Source organism: Oryx dammah, unplaced genomic scaffold (genome assembly GCF_014754425.2).
Source record: "Oryx dammah isolate SB20612 unplaced genomic scaffold, SCBI_Odam_1.1 HiC_scaffold_26, whole genome shotgun sequence".
Lineage (NCBI taxonomy): Eukaryota > Metazoa > Chordata > Mammalia > Artiodactyla > Bovidae > Oryx > Oryx dammah.
In genome coordinates this window covers 56,200,743-56,222,037 of record NW_024070210.1, presented here as the reverse complement: position 1 = coordinate 56,222,037, position 21,295 = coordinate 56,200,743, and the positions used below count along the sequence as shown (strand labels likewise).

The window sequence follows — 21,295 nt, the reverse complement described above, 5'->3', positions numbered from 1 at the left end:
AAATTGAGTTTTTTAAGTAAAAGCATTTAAGTAACATAAGTTCATAATGAATTCTTGAATAGCTCTAAGTTCTCTTCCTTCAGATCTAAGTGTGAAGAGCACAACATTGGGGATGGGAGGGCTTGGTTCCTGTTCAGTTCTATTACATCCTGCCTCTGGTGCCTTGCATCAGCTACTAGACCTCTTTGTGACTCAGTTTCCCTAGTTGTACAAGTGGTGATGATAATATCTGCCTCATAGGCTCTGTGTGAAAATAGAAAATGAACGATCCATGTAAAGCACTTATAGGAGTGACTAGAACATAGTCCTTAGTGACTGGAATTGCTCCTATCACCCTTCTTCTGTTCCTTATCATCATCATCATTTTATGTTACTGCTCCCAAATTTCTAGTTTATGGCTACAATTTAGATTTAAAATTAAAGATATTCTTTTTTATTTCTGTAGTACTGTTGTGGTATTTTTTTTATTCTGTGAGACTACTTTGTAGTGGCTTCAACTAAAGAGGGAACTTTTACCACCCAGTGACTCTTGTTGCATTTCTGCTCTGTTGCAGGTTTTGTGGTGACCCAGCTGGTGACTTCCTGTGGTTCTGATGGGCATTCAATGGCCCTGACTGAAAGTGGTGAGGTCTTTAGCTGGGGAGATGGTGATTATGGCAAACTCGGCCATGGGAACAGCGACAGGCAGCGGCGGCCCAGGCAGATCGAGGCCTTACAAGGAGAAGAAGTGGTGCAGGTCGGGCAAGATATGAAGTTTATCTTTGAATGTAAACATACTGGGTTTAGTTCTCAAGATTGGGTAATGAAAAAACAGTAGTAAAAACATATTACCCCATCATAAAAGATCCAGTGTTTTTGGTGGTTCACAGTCATTCTTGAGTGTCTCAGGGGTTTAAGTAGGTTTTGGTATTAGAATGGACTGTTTTTCCTCTACCAACTGGTTGACCTAGGCCAGGGTGCTTCAGGTCTTTGTAAAAGGTGAGGTTTAACTCCTGTGCCACTGTTCTTGATCTACTACTAAATGGAAATCTTTACTTGCAACCTGTCATCATTATTACAAAGGTTGAGTTTGTATACTTTTTTCTGGAAAATCAATTAGCAATCTAAAATAGTGTTGTCAAATTGCATAGTACCTTAGAGTTTACAGGGATTCCCTGGTGGCTCAGAGGATAAAGCATCTTCCTGCAATGCAGGAGACCCAGGTTCAATCCCTGGGTTGGGAAGATCTCCTGGAGAAGGAAATGGCAACCCACTCTCGTATTCTTGCCTGGAAAATCCCATGGACAGAGGAGCCTGGCGGGCTACAGTCCACAGGGTTGCAAACAGTCGGACACGACTGAGTGACTTCACTTTCTTTAGAGTTTACAAAAAATTTCCCTATTCATTAACTCATATAGTCTAGGTCATCTCTGCAGCTGAAGAGCAGCAACAGTTCTTCCAAGGTGTGCTGTTTATCTTGGTCTTTCTGAAGATGATGAGTAGTTCAGACTTGCAGGATCAGGAGGGCCACTTGGGTGGATAGGACATACTGGTCTTGAAGATCCTGAGTTGCCAGTGGAGTTTATTTTAAAGATTATTACTGTATTAAAAACCCAAATGACTGATTTCTTAGTATACCCTCTTATTAACATTTTTGTTCTTGTTGGTTCTGTTTGTAGATGTCTTGTGGCTTCAAACACTCAGCAGTGGTAACATCAGATGGCAAACTGTTTACCTTTGGGAATGGTGACTATGGTCGTCTGGGTCTGGGCAACACCTCTAACAAAAAACTTCCAGAGAGAGTGACTGCACTGGAGGGATATCAGATTGGACAGGCATGGAATGAGTCAATAATATGTTCTATCTGATCATAGTTTCTTGTTTCCTCTGTGTGCACTTAGATACTGTCCTTTCAGGAAGATTAGAATCACCAGTTGTACTTATCCTGATGTACCTTTTATTTTGCCTAATTGGTAATTGGTTAACAAATGAAAGTCATAATTCAGGATGTGAATATTTCAAACTCCTCTTCATAATACTACTTGATATGAAACCTTTAAATAATATAGTAACTCCTGTTCAGTATCCTGGAGGTAGATGGCTGAATTACAGCATATTGGTAGCTGCTACTCTTAAGTAATAATTGTCCATGACCTATACATGTTGAGATTCTCTCTTAATGAAAAGAGGAGATAAAATATTATCTTCTACTATCTTTTATCTTTTATTATTCCTTAGACTGTCTCTGGTGTGAATGAATATTTTTTAATCATATGTACTTTTTTCCTGTCTTGTGTACTGTCTAATTCAGAGTTAGCCATAGATATTTGAAAGCTTTTTCTTTGAAGAAAAGAAGGTTGTCTTTTGTTTGTGAATGTTAAGAATATTTTCTTCATGACAAATTTGGTTAACATATGTAAAACCCTGAAACCAATAAAAATCTTCTGGAAACAGCCAACTCTTTGACTGAAGTGAAGAAAAAGGGTCCCAGAAATGGATATGTATTTTAGGTATTGTGATTTGCCTTACTGACCACCTTGTTCTTTCTCCAGGTGGCTTGTGGCTTAAACCACACGTTGGCAGTGTCAGCAGATGGCTCCATGGTGTGGGCTTTTGGAGACGGGGACTATGGAAAACTAGGTTTAGGAAATTCCACTGCAAAATCTTCACCTCAGGTCAGTATTGTCTTTAATCTAGGGGTGCAGACACCATGGTTTTCTTCTATGTCAGTATGTCTTTTTAGTTGGAAGTAATTTACTTCTAACATTTTTGGTAGTTCATAATGAAATATAGAAGCTTCCTTTGCTTATTCTTAAATTTCCATCACTCTAAGACCTTATTTTCGGAGAAGGCAATGGCACCCGACTCCAGTACTCTTGCCTGGAAAATCCCATGGGTGGAGGAGCCTGATAGGCTACAGTCCATGGGGTCACACAGAGTCGGACACGACTGAAGCAACTTAGCAGCAGCAGACTTTATTTTAAATAAGTCATTAATTACTAAACTGGATATAAAAATTCTGCAAGGGCAAGCATCTGTCTTTGTTATGGACAGAATAGTGTAGAACTATCCTCCATATAAAGAAGAAATAAGTATATATATATTCCAGGATATCTTATGGAGGGAAGTGTGAACAATCTTTTGTAACTCTGCTTGTGGCTGCCATTTCAGCTTGTTATTGCCACTGAATTATACAGGTGTTTGCCTTTTCAAAAGTAATAGGAAAACCCAGTGCATAAACAATAATTTAGAGTCTTTATGCACATTATAGAAGGTTTCTCGGCTCTTCAGAACTCTTGTACATTCTCTTTATGTGGATTTTTCTAATATGTTTAACGAACAGTGTGATTTACAAGTATTCAATTTACATTCAACTCCAGATTTCACTATCATATGTAGTCTGTGACATCTTGATAGGTAGATTGGTAAATATTCAGCAGTAGGTACAGAAGGGAAGGAAGTCCTCTCTGAAGAACATATAAAGCATTATTGTTACCTCTGAAAGTAGAAAACAATCTGACTGGGAGCAGCCTTTGGCTTTACCTGGTCTTTTAGTGTTCTTTAAACAGCAGCGAGTTCTCTTTGGTTTCTGTTGTGCAGAGCAGTGTTTCCACTTCACATGGGGTCTGGGGGATTTTAGTCAAACATCCCGTACCCCCTATAGAACTTGCCCAAATTCAGGTAGTCTGCAGAGCAGTATGAGAAAATAACATTTAGGAGTGTGGATTTGACTGGAAATAGGTGGGTGACTATTAATATTTTTCTGGAAGATAGTCCTTGAGTTTATACATACCAGTAGGCAAATTTGAGTGTTATTCTTTTTAAAGTATGTGCCTTACCCTTTTACTTTGCAGAAAGTTGATGTCCTTTGTGGAATTGGAATTAAAAAGGTTGCTTGTGGAACTCAGTTTTCTGTTGCATTAACCAAAGATGGTCATGTATATACCTTTGGTCAAGGTAAGGCATTTTCCAGGCATTAATTATATTGCTTATTTTGTGCACACATGTATTGAAGAAACATGTGCCCTCCAGCTGTATAGAAAATGCTTAAATTGAGTCACTTCTTATTCTGGGTAATGAGTGACCCTCATTCCCCAGCTACTTTTCAGCTCCTCTTTCATGATGTTTGCTGTTAGGACAAACTCTCCTGCTCATTGATCACCCCTCCTACCAGAGCCTTCATTCTTGCTAGAAGAATTCCTGCCAAAGCCTTCCCTTCCTCATCTCTGCTGCCTTTTTGCCTTGCTGCCGCAAACACTGCCTTGACCACCAGAGCTCCTCTGGATCCTGCCTCACTTTCCAGCCCTTGCAGGGACTGGGGGGTTCAGGTCTTAGGAATTCACAGGCATTCAGGATTCAAATCTTAAGTAAATCCAAATCTAGGCATCCACAGTGGGATTCCCTGGAAATGTGTTCACTTTTGTAAGTGGAACTTCCTGGCAAGTTGTAGTGACTGAAGGGTGTTTCAGGCAGATGTGAGGAAAAGGAAGAAGTAAGCTGTGATTGAAGTTTCTAGTCTTGGAAGAATGTTGACACCACTGACAGGACAAGGGGTTGGTTTGGGGGAAAGAGACGAGGAGCTTAGTTTTAGTCGTATTGAATTTGGGCCATGTACTCTAGGCTACATGTATGGAGAAGTCTGGCAAGTTACTGGGGATTTAGGTCTGCAACTCCAGAGAGATTGCTTATAGAGATGTTGGTTTGCCTAATGGATAATGTTGTAGTTAAAGCCATATAAATAGGCTCTAAGAAACCCAGGGAGAGAACATGGGATAGAAAAGTAAGAGGATAAAACTCTGGAATGTGAGTAAAGGGCATGTAAGCACAGGAAGAGGACTCAGGAGAACTGGCTTTGAAAGGAGTGGAGAGAGAGAGAGGTAGCCGGTGAGCCAGGACAGTGCAGTCTCTGAGGGGCAGGAGGAGCTGAGGCCACATTATCAGAAGGTAAAGTAGAGCTCCGTGGGCTGCAGTAGGCAGTTAGGAGCTATTTGTGGCTATTGAGAGTAGTTTCAGTGCAGTGATGAAAGTGGAAGTTAGGCTGCAGAAGGTGGCCAAGCCAAACAGCATGTGAAACAACAGGAACTAGCCTGCACTTTGTAGAAGTTTGGCGGCAAAGATAAGGCGAGAAGTTGGCTGTAAATTTGAGAACAAGAAAGGTTGCATGATGTGTTTTGTTAGGCTGCAAAAAGTTTAGAGCCTTTGTAACATGTGCAAGTCCTCTCAAGTATGAGGATGCTAGAGGTAACCTCTTGGTTTGAAGTAAGCTAATCATTTTAAATTTAATTTCATTTATTTTTATGAATAAGGAGATTGTGACATTTTGCAAAGAAGCAGTTTTAAACTTTATCCATTCAGAATACAGTATACCTTACCAGAAAACCAGTTTTTGCCCCAGTGAGATATATATATGTCATTGCCATACCACCATAGACATTAAATGACTCATTAGAAATTAGAAAAGGACTATGGTGTACCATCCATAAATGTCCTTTTGCTATTTTTTCAGATCGCTTGATAGGTTTGCCGGAAGGGCGTGCTCGCAATCACAATCGACCACAGCAAATCCCTGTCCTGGCTGGAGTGGTCATCGAAGATGTGGCCGTTGGAGCTGAACACACACTTGCTTTGGCATCAACTGGAGATGTGTATGCCTGGGGGAGCAATTCAGAGGGTCAGGTAGATTTACTTCACTGCTGCTCTCTCATGTCTAGAAATCTGACAGAATTGTTCATCTGGCAAAGAGATACGCTAGAAACTCAGAATATCTACACAAGGCCTCAGGCACATCATTGTGCTCTACATCAGATTATTTGGAGTCCAGTTGTGTGTATCTCTCTGTTGCTTGTGGCCTAATAAATGTATCATTGTTTAAAGAGAAATACGGCAATACAGCAAATGTAGTTAAGGGGATTAACTCAACATGTGTGTGTGTGTACACACTGAGAAGTGTCTGGCACATAATAAACGGCATTTTATAAGTATTTGCTACAGTCATCATTAATCATCATCATTTTCACTACAGTAATAAGAGAGATTACGTACTGGAAGCATCAGTTGATCTGAAAAAATGGAAAGAATAAAACAACAATACTTTTATGATATGACAGTGTACAAAGTATATTTGTGTTTGTTCAGGAGGTCTTGTCACTCCCATTATGCAGAGCAATAAACCGAGCCTGTAAGAGATTGACGAAAGACTCAAGAGGTTGATGTGTTCAGCCTGTCCTATATGTGGAGCAGGGACGTACTTTGATGGAGGAGGTCTGAGATGCCTGCTACTATAGTGGCTTTCAGCTCCACATACAGAACCACATCCCCTTCCTCTGTAAATCTGCTTTATTTATGGCTGCCTCTAGAACCAGCAGCCTTCAAGTTCAAGGTCCAGTATTGTTTATAGTAGCCTCATTTTGGCTCTGTGTTCTCATCATCATTATATTAACAGGTGGGGAAGCTGGTCATCACTCTGGTTGCACATTGTCTTAATGAGAAGAGTTGATGTGGGGACACCTTTGGAAGGTCCCTGGTGGACCTTGACATTATCCTGCCTGATGCTGTTGAGGTGCTCAGCCACCAAAACACTGGGTGTCGTAGTCAGGCCCTAAGAACAGAGATCTGGAGATGAGAATTTTATTCTGTGTGTATTTTTATAATTGTTTATTTACTGTTACACAGGCAATCTATGTTAAAAATCAAGAAATCAGTGTGTTTTAAGTAAAAACTCTAGGGATCGTTCTGTTATATATGTAATTTTTTTTAACTTTCCAAGAATTTATTTCCTGTCTAGAAGTGGAAAAGATGTTTTCAGTCATTGAGACTCCTTTGCTAGATTTGGAATGGCCTTGTTGCAGGTTAATTTATAGGAGACAGTAATGAGCTATGAGGATCATTCTGATAGAGAAAATAAAAATTAACTTCATTATTTTCATAGTTACTTGATACAGATAGTAACTTATTTATGTCTGCTATCCTCCAAGACAAAATTTTATCATCTTGGCTTCCTCTCTTCCTCTTTCTAATTGAATATCTGAGTATTTGTAATTTATTCCCAGCTTGGCTTAGGTCATACCAACCATGTTCGAGAACCAACCCTGGTAACAGTTCTGCAAGGGAAAAATGTCCGGCAGATCTCAGCTGGCCGCTGCCACAGTGCTGCATGGACAGCGCCGCCTGTCCCGCCGAGAGCACCAGGTGAGGGAGGAAATAGCTGTGCTGCGACAACCTCTCTTTGACCCCAGCTGCGCTGTCTGCTTGCCAGCTTCACACTGCATCCAGGCACCAGTCTGAAGCCACCAGACCTTCCCCCACACAACCAAAGCACTCTTTGTGCTACAGCACTGTAGATACTTTCAAAGCAGGCAGTTCTCCTACAGACTTCATTGCATAGTAGTCCCTCTCTGCTCCCCAAAAGAAGAAAACATATTACTTAGGCAAGCAAATTTATAATTTTAGAACAGCAGTGAAGTATTTTTTTATATGTAAAAGTGATGAATTACAGCTTTCTAAGGCATGCTGTTAATAAAAGATGAAAAGCCCTGAGACCACTTGTCAAATTCTCCACCCTAGTCAGTGGTTTGAAACGTGATGTTGTCTGTACAGTGGCATAGCAGAAAAAAAAAATTGTTACCATTTGCTCCAGTGATGGGATACTTCTATCTTTTGTGTGTTTTGCTTTTAATTTATTATGAAACCTTCTAGATCTACAAAACATATAAAGAAAATTAAACGCATCTCATTCCCCACAAGTGTAACCATTGCCTTAAGTATGATATTTATCATCCTATGCATTTCTTCATATTTGGGCTACCTCTTTCGTAAACCATCAAGTCCTCTCTGGTATCTGAAGCACTGGAATGTCCCTGAAGTGACCTTGTGCCTGAGAGCTGTTTTCTCATCCCTTTTTGGAGCCACCTACTTCTTGGCCACAGGTCCTTGGGGAAAACTCCCCATACCGATCATTTTCTCTTAGATACCCTTAGAGAGCAAGGTAGGCCTGCCAAGTAGATTCCAAACAAGAATGTTCTAATAGAATGAGGAGTGCTGCCAGGCCACTGACAATTTCAGGTTCTCAGGAGCTTCTTCAGCTTCCAGTCGGGTTTCCCTTCCACTTCAGGACAGAGACTAGACAGCGTGGTGGCTAAAGGTTCAGACTCAAAAACCACATTGCCCAGGTTGAATCCGCCACTTAGGGGCTGAGTGACCCTGAGATTCAGTTTCCTTGTCTATAAAACAAGCATAATAATAGCACCTATTATAAAGAACTACAGGAGTAAATGTATCAGTTCTTATGAAGCTCTTAGAACAGTGTCAGGCATATAGAAGTACTCAGTAAATGTTTGTTTAGTCGCTAAGTCATGTGACTCTTTGCGACCCCCGTGGACAGAGGGGGTCCATGTTAGCTTTAACTAATAGGAAAATACCTCTGAGAACTGAGCTGTACAAATGTTTATTTTCAGGAAACTCGAATAAGTTGAGTATCTCATTCTTAGAGTTTTGTGCATTTCTGTAAGAGGATACCCATGGATACAGTCCTTGCAGTCTTTGCTTCTACAGAGCTTATTCTTTAGTATAAAACCTCCATGAATCGTGGACTCATATCTTTCATTCTGTCATGTTAACTTTCTGTCAGAGCCCTAGTAAGTGTGGGAGGGGGTTCTGCTGAGTTGCCCATTTCCATTTTCCAGAACTTCCTCTCTGGTCCTGGTCTACACCTTGTGTTATTATGAAGATGTCAAGAATGAAATGTTATTGAATGTGAAAGAACGAATTTGGGTTTTTTGTTTTGTTTTGGGTTTGTGTGTGTGTGTGAAGAAACTAAGTCCATAGTTAAATGGGAAAGTAAATTAAAGGAGAAAAAAGTAAGTTTCCATAATGATAAATAAAAAAGATGTTTTACAAGCCAACACTAGTGCATCAAAAATTTAGGATGAATTGATGGATAGAGAAACTGATAAATAAGTGATAAAGTATACATAGCAAAATATTAATTATAAGTGGTAGGAATGGCTGTTCCATCATATACTTGCAACTTCTGTGTGTGTTTGAAAATTTTCAAAATGCTAAAAATGAAAACAATGCATTTTCCTTTACAAGTGTGCATTTGTGTTCTGGGCAGGTGTGTCGGTGCCTCTGCAGCTGGGCCTGCCCGATACAGTGCCCCCCCAGTACGGGGCTCTGAGGGAGGTGAGCATTCACACTGCGAGGGCCAGGCTCCGGCTGCTTTACCATTTCTCTGACCTCATGTACTCATCCTGGAGGCTGCTGAACCTCAGCCCCAACAACCAGGTAACGCGCTGGTTAGGAAGCGGTACCCGTGCTGTGCTCACCAGGTCCCTGGGCCTTTTCTTCAGCCTTCAGATACTTCCTCCATGGCTAATGCTTTTAGCACCCAGAAGATCTAGAAAAGGCAACAATTCTGTTCTTATTTTATTGCTGGATTAAGGATGATCCAGATACAGGTTATCATGCTGTTGGACACAAAACGGTCTTCCTTCAGTGTTTTGGTTTGTCGAAAGTTCAAGAAAGTATGAATGGCTGAGCATGTATTTTCTACAAACTGTAGTACATGATTTTAAAACTTAAGCACACAAAAGTATTAATACCTCAGTCAAAGGGGTTATATATAAGTGAGTGTGAGAAACTTTGGAGGCTTCTTGCTGTCCTTACAAATGAACATACCCTGTGGAGGGGTAGTGGGGAGATAAAGTAAATTTGGCTGATTTGATTGTCTTTGTAGAACAGTCTAGTAATTTAGGAAGAAAGCAAGCTGGCTATGTTTGTTGGTTTAATGTGTAGGCATGCCTGCCAAAATGTGTATTAGTTTGTAAAACTGTTAGTGAAAAATCCTTTTGGTAACCCAGTTATGGGTATATGAGAGATATGAGAAATTATTGTTGGAAATAGATAATCAACCTGGCAACAGAATACTGTGCAGCACTAACAGAATGTTAGCATCCTGTTTACAGTTAGTGAGAGAAATGTTTATGGTATAAATTGAAGTGAGAAAAACAGAAAATTTATATAAATAGTACAATCTCGAAAATGTGGAAAGGAAGGCAACTGGAAGGAAGTGGATAAAAGTGTTAATGGGGCCATCTCCATATGGTAATATTAGGGATGATTTTATTTGTGTGCTTATGTATATGTCCTTTTCTGTATTTTAAAAATAATAATCATACTTTATCAGAAAAATATTTTGAATAAATTGCTAATGAGGACTAATGCCCAGATTTATGCTTTTAAAGTGCATTTCTAAAAGTGACATGTTACTTCTTTTAAGCCCCAGATTGTACCATTTCTGCTAAGCTTACTTTCTGTTACAGAATAGTACGTCTCATTATAATGCTGGAACATGGGGCATTGTGCAGGGACAGCTTCGGCCTTTGTTAGCCCCAAGAGTCTACACCCTCCCAATGGTGCGCTCTATAGGAAAAACCATGGTTCAAGGCAAAAACTATGGACCTCAAATTACTGTAAAGAGGATATCAACCAGGTTAGCACATTATATATGTATGTTTCATTAACTGGCATATTTTGAGATGGACTTACGACTGACTAATCTCTGTGAACCTTAGCTTCCTCATTTGTAGAGTAGAATAGAAATAGTATTTTATGTCAGTACCCTCTGTAATTACAGTGAGCCTAGCACAGTGTTTGGCTGTTGTTAAGCTGGCCTGTTCCTTCACTGATGGGAGAATATCTTCAAGTGACATTTGTGGAGCATTATATTTTGCTCTGTTTTCTCTTTCTTTTAAAGAGGACGGAAATGTAAGCCTATCTTTGTTCAAATAGCGAGACAAGTAGTTAAACTGAATGCCTCAGACCTCCGTCTGCCCTCCCGAGCCTGGAAGGTTAAGCTAGTTGGAGAAGGTGCTGATGACGCCGGAGGAGTGTTTGATGACACAATCACAGAGATGTGCCAGGTATATTCATGCAGTGTCCCCTCCTGAGTTGTCTACTCGGATGGTAGGCATTTTACTATTTCCAGTGATGACTGTGGCATGTTTTTATAAATCTAAGCAAGAATTCATTTGTGATACTTAAATAAAGCCATGCTATTAGTAATGTATATGTGAATTATTGCAAGGGTTTGTGAAATGAAGATATGTTTCTGAGTTAGTGCCAGTGCTTGGCCATCTACCAATGACTTACCATCTGTTGTTCTATGTAACAGACAGAGGAAACAGCAGTGACACATATGTACCCTTCTGTAACAGACAAATCCAGGACCACTCATGTGCTCGCATTTATTTCGGTGCTTTTAGAACAAAGAACAGCCAGGCTCCAAGAAAATTAGAAAAACAAATCTTAAGAGTTTGAACAAGTCTATATTTTAAGATCTACAGTCACAGTTTTACTTCCAAATCAGCTCTGATGCTTCCAGCTTTGCCTCGTATCGGGATTTTTCTGATAAATCTGTATCTAAAATAATACTTAGCTATCATTTATTAAGTTTATTTGAATGTCACTATACCCTGCTCAGAGATACCTCAGCTCAGGCCCTGGATTGGCTTTTTCATCTTTATTCTGTATACTGCAGGACATTTTCTCCATGGGGGAGTTCCTAAATTCATTTTAAGTTCATTTAAGCCATGAAAATAATTACAGAGACTGCTGTTTGTCATATAGCATTATAAATTCCTCAGCATTCTCTTTTCAACATGATATTTAATGTTAATTGGTTCGTTTTCTTGATACATTTAACTGCATTTCTAAAGCAATTGTTCATTCTTCTACAGGAACTTGAAACTGGTATTGTGGACCTTCTTATACCATCTCCCAATGCTACCGCAGAAGTGGGTTACAATAGGGACAGGTAAGGGCAGTCAGCAAGTTTTACTGAATGTCTGCAGTAACAGTGTATATTTACTATATGCTAGGCACTGTTCTAAGTGTTTTACATGTATTATCCCATTGAATCTTCATTATAGCTCTAAGGAGTAGGAACTGTTACCGTTCTCCTTTTACAGATAGGAAAGTGAGGCACTTACATCATGACTTGTTATTTATTATGAAACCAACTGAATTATAATATAGAGGAATAGAGGAGGTGCAGACTTAAAAATGAAACCAGACTTCTTTTATATTTCTGAAGGCCCACATGGCCTTCCCTCAATGAATTAAAATTCATTAAAACCTTTGAAATGCTATCCAGTCACAGAAATTAGTATTTGCAATCATGTATTGTTCCTGTGTTTGTCAAATTTTGAATTTTGGATCCTGCTTTGTGGACTTGTAAATGGTAAATGATTTTAGGAAACAGGGCGTCTTTGAGCCGGTAGCTTAAGGACTAACAGAGCATTCACTCACCCTTTTTATGGTTCTTCAAAGGAATTCAAAGTACAGTCCCTGTGCCATCCAGAACAATAGCAGTAGGCCATATGTCACTGTTGAACACCTGAAATGTGGTTACAGGAGCTGCAGAACTAAATTTTAAATTTTATTTAATTAAATAGCTGCATGTGGCTAATGACTGCCATATTGGACAGCACAGGTCTAGACTAATGCTTTAGCTGTTTAATAACTTGTTTCTAATAGAAATGAGGACAACTTTGAAGTATTTCCTTTAATTCTTCAGGTTCCTTTTTAATCCTTCTGCCTGCCTCGATGAACACTTAATGCAGTTTAAGTTCTTGGGAATCTTAATGGGGGTTGCCATTCGCACAAAGAAGCCTCTGGACCTCCACTTGGCCCCTCTGGTGTGGAAGCAGCTCTGCTGTGTCCCACTCACCCTGGAAGACCTGGAAGAGGTGGATCTGCTCTACGTGCAGACTCTCAACAGCATTCTTCACATTGAAGACAGTGGGATTACTGAGGAGAGTTTCCATGAGGTAAATCCTGGCTGGTCCATGTTTCTGCTGGTGTTGATGAGAATTTTCCTGTGTAAAACTCAGATATAGCCTTCCTCTTGCTGTCCAGCTGACCCATGCCATATAACCATTGCTACACTTAGCAGTTCAACCTAGAAGTTTAAATAGCTGCTAACAGAGTCAGCTCCAGCACTCAGCTTCTGCTCCTTCCCCTTTAATCCATTCTCTCTGCTTGTTAGAGTGAAGGACAGAGAGAACCCAGGAGGCCTGGGATAGCCAGAGTTCATCTAACCTGGTTTGGAGACAGAGATTCAACTGCATTTTTAATGAAAACCAGATGAGTCACCACTCCCTGCTCATCAAGTAGCCCAAGAAGTTCCCCACCTTTTTGGTACCCACCAGGGACTGATTTCATAGAAGACAATTTTTCCATGGATGGGGGTAATCAAGGGGTGATTTGGGGATGACTTAAGCACATTACATTTATTATGCACTCTATTTCTATTATTATTATATCAGCTCTACCTCAGATCATTAGGCATTAGATCCTAAAAGTTGGGAACCCCTGAAGTAGCCTAATCAGCTATCTCAGTTGCCTTGTCTTCATCCATAAGATTTCTGATGTTGCTGATGTTCTGCTCTATTTGTGTTTAACACTTTTTGTGGTCATTTCTACCATGGAGTAAAAATTCTTTTTTCTTCTATTCATAGATGATTCCTCTTGATTCTTTTGTTGGCCAAAGTGCTGATGGCAAAATGGTTCCTATAATCCCTGGTGGAAATAGTATCCCACTCACATTTTCTAATAGGAAAGAATATGTGGAGAGGGCCATTGAATATCGACTTCATGAAATGGACCGACAGGTGAGAGGAAACATTTTGAGAGGTTCACATGAGAGGTTTGAGAGGTTTGCTTTTGACTCCAAACAGGAGCTGTCTGGTTTTTAGTGAATTTTGGTGTATGAGTTCACGGTGTTGGTTAATCTGTATCTATATTTCAGTCCCTATTCAGAGACTTTTCAGGCCATATCTCAGGGTCTGCTCTCTACTCAGAGCCTTGGGTGAGCCCTGGATTGGCCAGTGTTTGGCTGGGAGGCCAAGCCCCCGTCAGGCCTTCAGAACCTGCCTTCTCACTCGCACTCTTCCTCAGTCTTCTTTGTCTTCACGTCTTCCTGCCCCCCGGCCCAGTGTCCTGCTCCAGCTCAGTCAGGGTCCATGTGAATGAGTCCCTGAAGACCGGCCTTGTGATCCCATGAGGGCCTCTTTCCTCCAGGTCTGTAACTGTGCAGATCTTTTTTGTCACCTAGAAATCCCTCAAGCTATCACATACTTCTGAGTTGTAGACTAAGAATTAGGCTGCAGAGTTTGGGTCTTCTTTCTTCAGTTAGCGTGTGAGACGTTGAATGAAGAGTGTCTTTTTTATACCTAACTTATATATCCTTGTTCTCTGCTGATACTGAGTAAGCATTTAGTAAATGATGGGAATATGGTAAGTGACCTTAGAAATGAATGCTGTGTCCCAAAGCGGTGATTTTGGTTATATAGTCCTTCATAGCCAATTCAGTAATACCTTATTTGCAAAAGATGTTGGGCTTTTCTCAAGACTTGGATGTGGGGTCTGAGGCTGTGTAGTAAGTTGAATTATATATATTGTTTACTCTTCACTCCTGGTTCCTTCTTCGACTCTGGCTTTGGGCCAAGTCCAGTCAGAAAACTATACCCCTTAGCTTAGTAAGGGTGGATCCTGTCAGCAATGTTGTTGACACAGTCAGGGCTTAGGATTTGTCTCTAGTGTTTAAAGATGCTTACTCCTTATAGACTGAATAACTGACCAGAAATTCCCTGGTCACTTCGAACATGCCAGATGTAGTAGCATCCCCCCGCACGTGCAGTTTTCCCCATAGTTACTCGATGGGGAGATAGAAATTACTATCACCATTTCAGAAATGAATGCATGGAGTCCAGAGAAATGAAGTAATGTGCCCAAGGCAAAGCCACAATCACAAACCAGGTTTAACTGTGGTATCCAGGCTCTTGTGCTGACCTTTCCTATGAAGCCCAGATTGACCTGTTCTCCAGCAGCTGTGCTCTGCTCTGCCCTGGCTTTGTTCCTTTCTTGATAACAAGGCCTTCTTCCTCTTTCACTTCCTCCTTGTCTCTTAGAACCCCGTGTTCTTCCTATAGCTGTCCCAGTTGTTCCCCACTCAGGCAGCCATCCGTGTACCTCAGCTTGTTTTTTGGCACATTTTGGCCGGGCATTCCCTTTTCTGTCAGCAGAGGCTGTCCTTATTGCCCGTTCATTCCTTAGCCCTGGGCATGACAGCCTTACACAATCATAACTCCATGGCCTTCCCCAAGATGTGGCTTCTCTTCAGGTTCTCTGGTTTGGCAGATGATTCTGAACTGACCAAGAGTGGAGGAGTTGTTTATGAAACAAACCTTGAACAGTGGTAGGTCTGTGTGTAGAGTATGCTCTATTGTATAAGCTTGGAGTGTTTTCGCCAAACAGACTATGTAGGCAGCCTCTGACCGCACCCCTTCGGCACTCCTCAACTGATCTGTTCTCTGCACTGTGCTAACAAAAGCTAACTACCCAATCATTACAGACTCAGTTAAAATACCTATCATAATCATGTGAGCAGCAATTATTTGCCTTATTTTTTCAAATAAGAAAATTAAAAGTGGCAGGACTGGGATTTAGTACCCATCTCCTGATTAAATTCTCTGTCCTTTTTACTGCCTTCCTATGAAAGGACTTCTCAGTTTTACTTTCTTCTTTGTACTTTTCTAACTTTTTTTTTTTACAATCAGCACAAATGACTTTTACAAAAAGAATATAACTATTTTCAAAAGAAAATATAAATTACACAGACAGTAGAAGCCCTAGACACATCCTCCAAAAGCTGCTTACCCTGGTGAGAAGATGAAGTATTCCACAGCGCAGTTTTAACAGCCTGTGGCCATGTGTGGTTAGGAGTGTGAGTGAGTGGGGTTGGCATTAGAAGGGCCCCTATGGGCTAGAGTTTTGTGGGGCTGGGAAGGTAGGCCCCTGAATTGACTTGACCTGGAACAGGAAGGAATGTATGAATCCCACAAGCAGGGAGAAACTCTAACAAAGGGTCAGAGGCAAGAAGGTTGGACCGTGTGCAGTCATGCCAGTTCTGAGGGACAAGTAGAGGGTCTGGGAGCAGACTAGCAACATGAGGTGCCCGACCCGATTGGGTCCACCATGGGTGCCCAGTCTGCACACAGATGTTGAATGAACAACCTCTCCTGGGAGCAGGTGGCTGCAGTCCGAGAAGGAATGTCCTGGATCGTCCCTGTGCCGCTGTTGTCCCTCCTCACAGCAAAGCAGCTGGAGCAGATGGTGTGCGGAATGCCCGAGATCTCCGTAGAAGTCTTGAAGAAAGTGGTACGGTACCGGGAGGTGGATGAGCAGCATCAGCTGGTGCAGTGGTTCTGGCACACACTGGAGGAGTTCTCCAACGAGGAGCGTGTGCTTTTCATGAGGTTTGTGTCTGGAAGATCTCGACTGCCAGCCAACACTGCTGATATTTCTCAGAGATTTCAAATCATGAAGGTTGATAGGGTAAGTAAGATATTTTTTCTTTCTGGTAATGTCTGCCTTTGTTGCTTCCTAGTTGCTTGCATGTTGGCCTTCAAGTAGGCCTGCCAATTCAGGATTAATGCTTGGAATTTCCAGATTTTTTTTTTTCTTTTTAATCAAGCAGGAAAAACTTGTTTAGAAACATCTCATAACTTCAATTAAAAAAAAAAAAAAAGTCCTACATGGATGTAGAAAACACACCACAACCAACAACCTTCACTGAATCTTTCAGTGTCTTCCTGAGTGAAAGCTAAGCTTGGCAGAAGGGCCATCATTGTTACCTCTGCGTCGTATTTCCTGTGCCTTTTCATCATGTGACTTCTGCACTGGGACACGGTCTTGTTTATTTGTTTTCATCAAGATACTAACCATTAACTGGTGCACGTGCTCCAGGAGGACCGAGACGACACGGGGAGCAGCAGTAACATGCTCTGCAGCTACGTGTGTGGTGTGTATGACGGAACAGGCAGTGCGGCTTCTCTGCAGCCTCATGAAAGGCCCCTGCTGCAGAGCACCAGCAGCCCAGCTGCCGTCTTGACAGATGGCTCAGGAATAAAAGGGCTTAGAGCCTTAAATGCATGCTGCTGCCAGAGTCAGCTTTCTTTCTCAGGCACCCATCTGACCATGTCACTCTTCTCCTTTTACACTGTTCTGGGCCCCCTTGTGTTGATTCCAGGAGAAATACTGACCACTTTAGCGGTCTTAAACACCTCCACAGTCTAGCCTCTGCCCTGCTTTCTGATATCACCTCTTGATGCTTAACTATTTCTGGCCATTATGGCTGCTTGCCTTTCTCCTGATAGACCACACTGTTTTTTGGTTAGTTGTTTTGGTGGGGGAGGGTGGGGGTGGTTATTGGCCACACCGCATGGCTTGTGAGTTGTCAGTTCTTCAACCAAGGGATTAAACGTGGGCCATGACAGTGAAAACCTGGGATCCTAACCACTAGGCCACCAGAGAATTTCCAAGACCACCCATGGACACTGTTTTTAAATGTCCATGCCTTTGTGTAGGCTCTTGCCTCTGCTTTTAGAAAGTTCTTTTCCTATTCCTTTTCCATGTATGCCTGTCAAGCACTTAGTCATCCTTTAAGCCCAATACCAATGTCATCTCCTCCAGGAAGCCCTCCTGGATGCTTTCCTATGCCTCCTAACTATTCCTTAGGGCAGACTTAGATCTCCTTATGTCCATCTCCTGGACACTTAGTACATCCCTTAAGCCCAACATTAAGTTAGAGGTGTCTGTGTCCCCTCTTTCTCCTTCTCAACCCCCTAAAAGCTGGGTAGTCCTCTAAGCTGGGCCCATAGTGTTTATTCCAGAAACAGCAAGGAAAATAGGACCTCGTTACAAGGGCCTATACCACCAGTTTCATCAAGTTTCAGTATCTGCCTTTCTGGTGTTTTTCCAGTAACTACCCCTTGAAAGTTGCTGTAGTCAAAGCTGGCCCTCTCCTGAGGCTGCCTGCCTGGGCTCCATTCCTATGACTAGGCTTGCTGGAGAGGCCTCACACAGGAAAGGCTATGAAAAGAGCCTTCCCATGAATTTTCTACATGACTTACCAGAAACTAAAAGCTGTGAATCTATTTTGTTGCTTCAGAGAGGAGGAAATGGTTTGCTTCTATTCAGTTCTGGAAAAAAGCCTTGCCTTATATATCTGTTCTGGGCTACCCTGCCATCCCAGGAGTTAATCCACTAAACATCCCTGCCTGGAAAGTCTTATCCTCAGGAAACTGACCACTATTGGTCTCTCCTTTGTGACTTTTAAACCATTTCTCCAATTTCCAGATCAGAGCCACCTGTTGACATTCCCCTTTATGGTCTTTGTGGGTTGTGGTTTTTCGGCGTTCGTCATTGGCTCTGGCACAGCTAAGCTTCTAGGCCTTCCATCTCCCACTTCTTAGAAATGCACTCATCTGATGTCGAGTTCCAAAAAGGAGGGCTGGTTTCCAGGAGTTCAGTGAGAAAGAGAGGGCAGGTTCTTTTTTTGAAACTTTTTTAAAAAATTATAAAAACAATGTATATCATTACTATCATAGATAGTTTGGAAAACAGTTGTGTTTGCAGGGCAGAAGAGTGTTTGCAGGGAGAGACAGGAATCCTGTCCCTCTAGTGGTACCCATTTTCACTTTTGTGTAATTCCTCAAGCATACACATTTTTGCATGACAGGTTTGGAACTTTATATAAATTGTATTTATATTCACCTAATAATCTATCCCCAGCACTTTTCTGTCTTGCTACTAAGCATCATAATTCCTGTTTTAAATAACTGTATCACCATCAGTTAAAGAGGTGGGCTGGGATTTCATTAACCGCTCCTTCCTCATCAGAGCGGTGGTAGGATGGCAGGCGAAGGGTGTAGAAGGCTCACTAGGAAGACAGTGAGGGGAGGAGGAGTGTGGTGACTCCCTCAGAATTGTTCCTTCCATTTCACTGGCTCTGTTGGCGCATCTCCATAGCAGCTTCAAGTTTGCACCCTCTGGTGAAAGGGAGTGAACTCTGTTGCCCTGTGGCAGGCACCACGTGAAGCATGTTCTCCCAAGTAACCCCACCAGTCAGGGCTCATTCTCATGTCACACGGGAGGGCCTTCGAAGAGTGAGGAGAGGGAAGAAGCATCTTCACCAAAAGCTAGATGGCCACAGGACACCAGAGCCTGCACTCTCTCTACCATGGCCAAGCCTCTGCTTGCTCTCCAGGTGGCCATGCAGTCAGTCCTATTCATGGAGCCCACCTGCAGGCAGGGAGAAATGCTCTCCTGACTTGGGGGGCGGTGGTTATGAGCAGCACTGCTCCCCACCCGCCCCTGCCACGACACCCTCATGCTGCAGTCACAGCTCTGGGTCTCTCTCTCCACAGCCTTATGACAGTCTGCCTACCTCACAGACCTGCTTCTTCCAGCTGAGACTGCCCCCCTACTCTAGCCAGCTGGTCATGGCTGAGCGCCTGCGCTATGCCATCAACAACTGCCGATCAATCGACATGGACAACTACATGCTCTCGAGAAACGTGGACAACGCTGAGGGCTCCGACACTGACTACTGACTGCCGAGGGTGCCATCACCCCTCTTTCTTCTCAATAATGTTCACTTCCAGTTTAATGTTGATACACTTTATGGTAACTACATAGATGTTTTAAGAACATAAACTGACGTTATAAACAGTGGCCACATTTAGTTACTCTAAAGATAACAAAGAAATTAGATGTTTTTATTTTTCTGTGATTGTACAAAAAAAAAAGACAAAGTGCTCTCAGTCAGGTTTTTCCCTCCATACTTTTGGTCACTTTTGATAAGTTTGCATGGAACCATTTTGGTGCATTTTTAGTTGGGAATGGTACATTTTTGTAAACCCGCCCAGTGAACATGGAATTGTACATTGTGTATAATTGTTCATTAGAAAGGACAGTTTTACATGAATATTCATATATTTATTTTGTTTTAATTTGAATTGCCTGTGCAGGGTTCCTTATGCAGAGAAATAAAGCTGATTCAGGAATCAGTGTATGGGCTGCTTTTATTATTGGAGCTTTGATGAAGAGAGAGCTTTCAAGTTTCATTCTGACAGCTTTTTGATCCATCAGAAGCATTCCTTCACACCGGACTTTGCTTGGAAATGACAGAGCAGAGGCCCACATGGGTATAGCAGCCCGAGGTGAAAGCTTCTATTCACTGGTTCTGTCATCCTCAGCCTCTCACTGGGTTCCCTCATCACAGGCCCTTGTGTCAGCCACTTGGCCCATACTTTTGCACCACGCTTCCGCCTCCTCCAGAGCTGGTTTAAAGTGCAACACACTCATAGGAGCCTTCTTAAACAGCCCAGGATACCTGGTACAGGATACAGCTCTACTGAGTTCTGACACCACCCCCCGCCACCCTTGCCACCCCCATACTGCCCTTTGAGGAACCAGTGATGAAATTAATGAGCAGGGCAGTTTACAATAACATGTCATCTACTCTGGAAGGTGGCCAGGTGGGCACTTACGTGAATGAGTGACTATGTGAATGTGTGAATGAACATGAGAACTAAGGAGTGGCTTTTATGTCCTTGAATGATGGTAGGGAGTTGTACTGGGCACTAGGGAAAGGATTACACCCTGGTGCTTAAACGCAGCCCTTGAAGGCTCTGGGCTCTATGCTCATTTGCTCAGGCATGTCAGAATGAGCATGTGGTTCTGGGAGAAAGGGCCATCTGGAGAGCAGCTGTGAACGCTCTGGGAGTGGGAACAGGGAGCAGGCACAGCCTTCAGGTGGCTTCTCTCTTTCATCCATTAGAAGTTCATGCCCCACTAGACTTCCAGTGTACTTCATGGACAAGGTCAAGGCTGACAGCCTGCTCAAATGAGGTGCCAGACAGCTTTACAAGTACTTGTTTTCCACAAGGTAGGTAAAAGGCGTGTGTTTGCAAAAAGAAATTGGAAGGAAAATGTGGTTTTGCTTGCCAAGATAATGTGCATGGATATTTCCCAGTGAGTATGCCTAATAATATTTAGAATGATGACATTTTAGTTTTATGGAAAAGAGATTTTAGTTGGAATTGTGTCTCAGGAGGAGACCATAGCTTCCAGGGTCTGGGCCTTTAATACTTGACCTGAGAGCTCAGTCAGAAGCAACAGTGAAGGTCCTTGTGCTTGCAGCACCCACTCAGTGAGTGGGAATGCACTGTCAGGGCCTCTAGGTCAACAAGGAACTGCAGAGGAGAGGCCTCTGTGCTGCGGAAGTCCTGGACTGCACCACAGGGTTCTCTCCAGGCCCTCTGGGCTGGTTCCTGGTAACCAGTGGTTCTTCCCTCTTGCTGAGCTGGGCTGAGGGTGTGTGAGTTGAAGGCTATGTCTGTAGTCTCAGAGACTATTTTAAATCAAAATGAGGCCTTGAGCTTCATGAGGCTCTGGGCTCTGCTGCCACAGT

At 42.3% G+C, this 21,295-nt stretch overlaps 1 protein-coding gene across 1 annotated transcript in view; it reads left to right on the top strand.

The window, feature by feature from the left end:
- HERC1 (HECT and RLD domain containing E3 ubiquitin protein ligase family member 1) overlaps positions 1 to 19,894 on the top strand; it is a 194,134-nt gene extending 174,240 nt beyond the window's left edge. The window contains exons 66-79 of the mRNA XM_040226709.1: positions 555 to 736; positions 1,659 to 1,814; positions 2,532 to 2,654; positions 3,834 to 3,936; positions 5,486 to 5,655; positions 7,029 to 7,167; positions 9,092 to 9,261; positions 10,299 to 10,468; positions 10,733 to 10,898; positions 11,715 to 11,791; positions 12,554 to 12,806; positions 13,497 to 13,649; positions 16,069 to 16,374; positions 19,248 to 19,894. Of these exons, the coding sequence (XP_040082643.1) occupies positions 555 to 736; positions 1,659 to 1,814; positions 2,532 to 2,654; positions 3,834 to 3,936; positions 5,486 to 5,655; positions 7,029 to 7,167; positions 9,092 to 9,261; positions 10,299 to 10,468; positions 10,733 to 10,898; positions 11,715 to 11,791; positions 12,554 to 12,806; positions 13,497 to 13,649; positions 16,069 to 16,374; positions 19,248 to 19,433 (2,354 nt within the window). The 3' untranslated portion in view covers positions 19,434 to 19,894. The remainder of the gene's footprint in view (positions 1 to 554; positions 737 to 1,658; positions 1,815 to 2,531; positions 2,655 to 3,833; positions 3,937 to 5,485; positions 5,656 to 7,028; positions 7,168 to 9,091; positions 9,262 to 10,298; positions 10,469 to 10,732; positions 10,899 to 11,714; positions 11,792 to 12,553; positions 12,807 to 13,496; positions 13,650 to 16,068; positions 16,375 to 19,247) is intronic.
- The last annotated feature ends 1,401 nt before the right edge of the window (positions 19,895 to 21,295 follow it).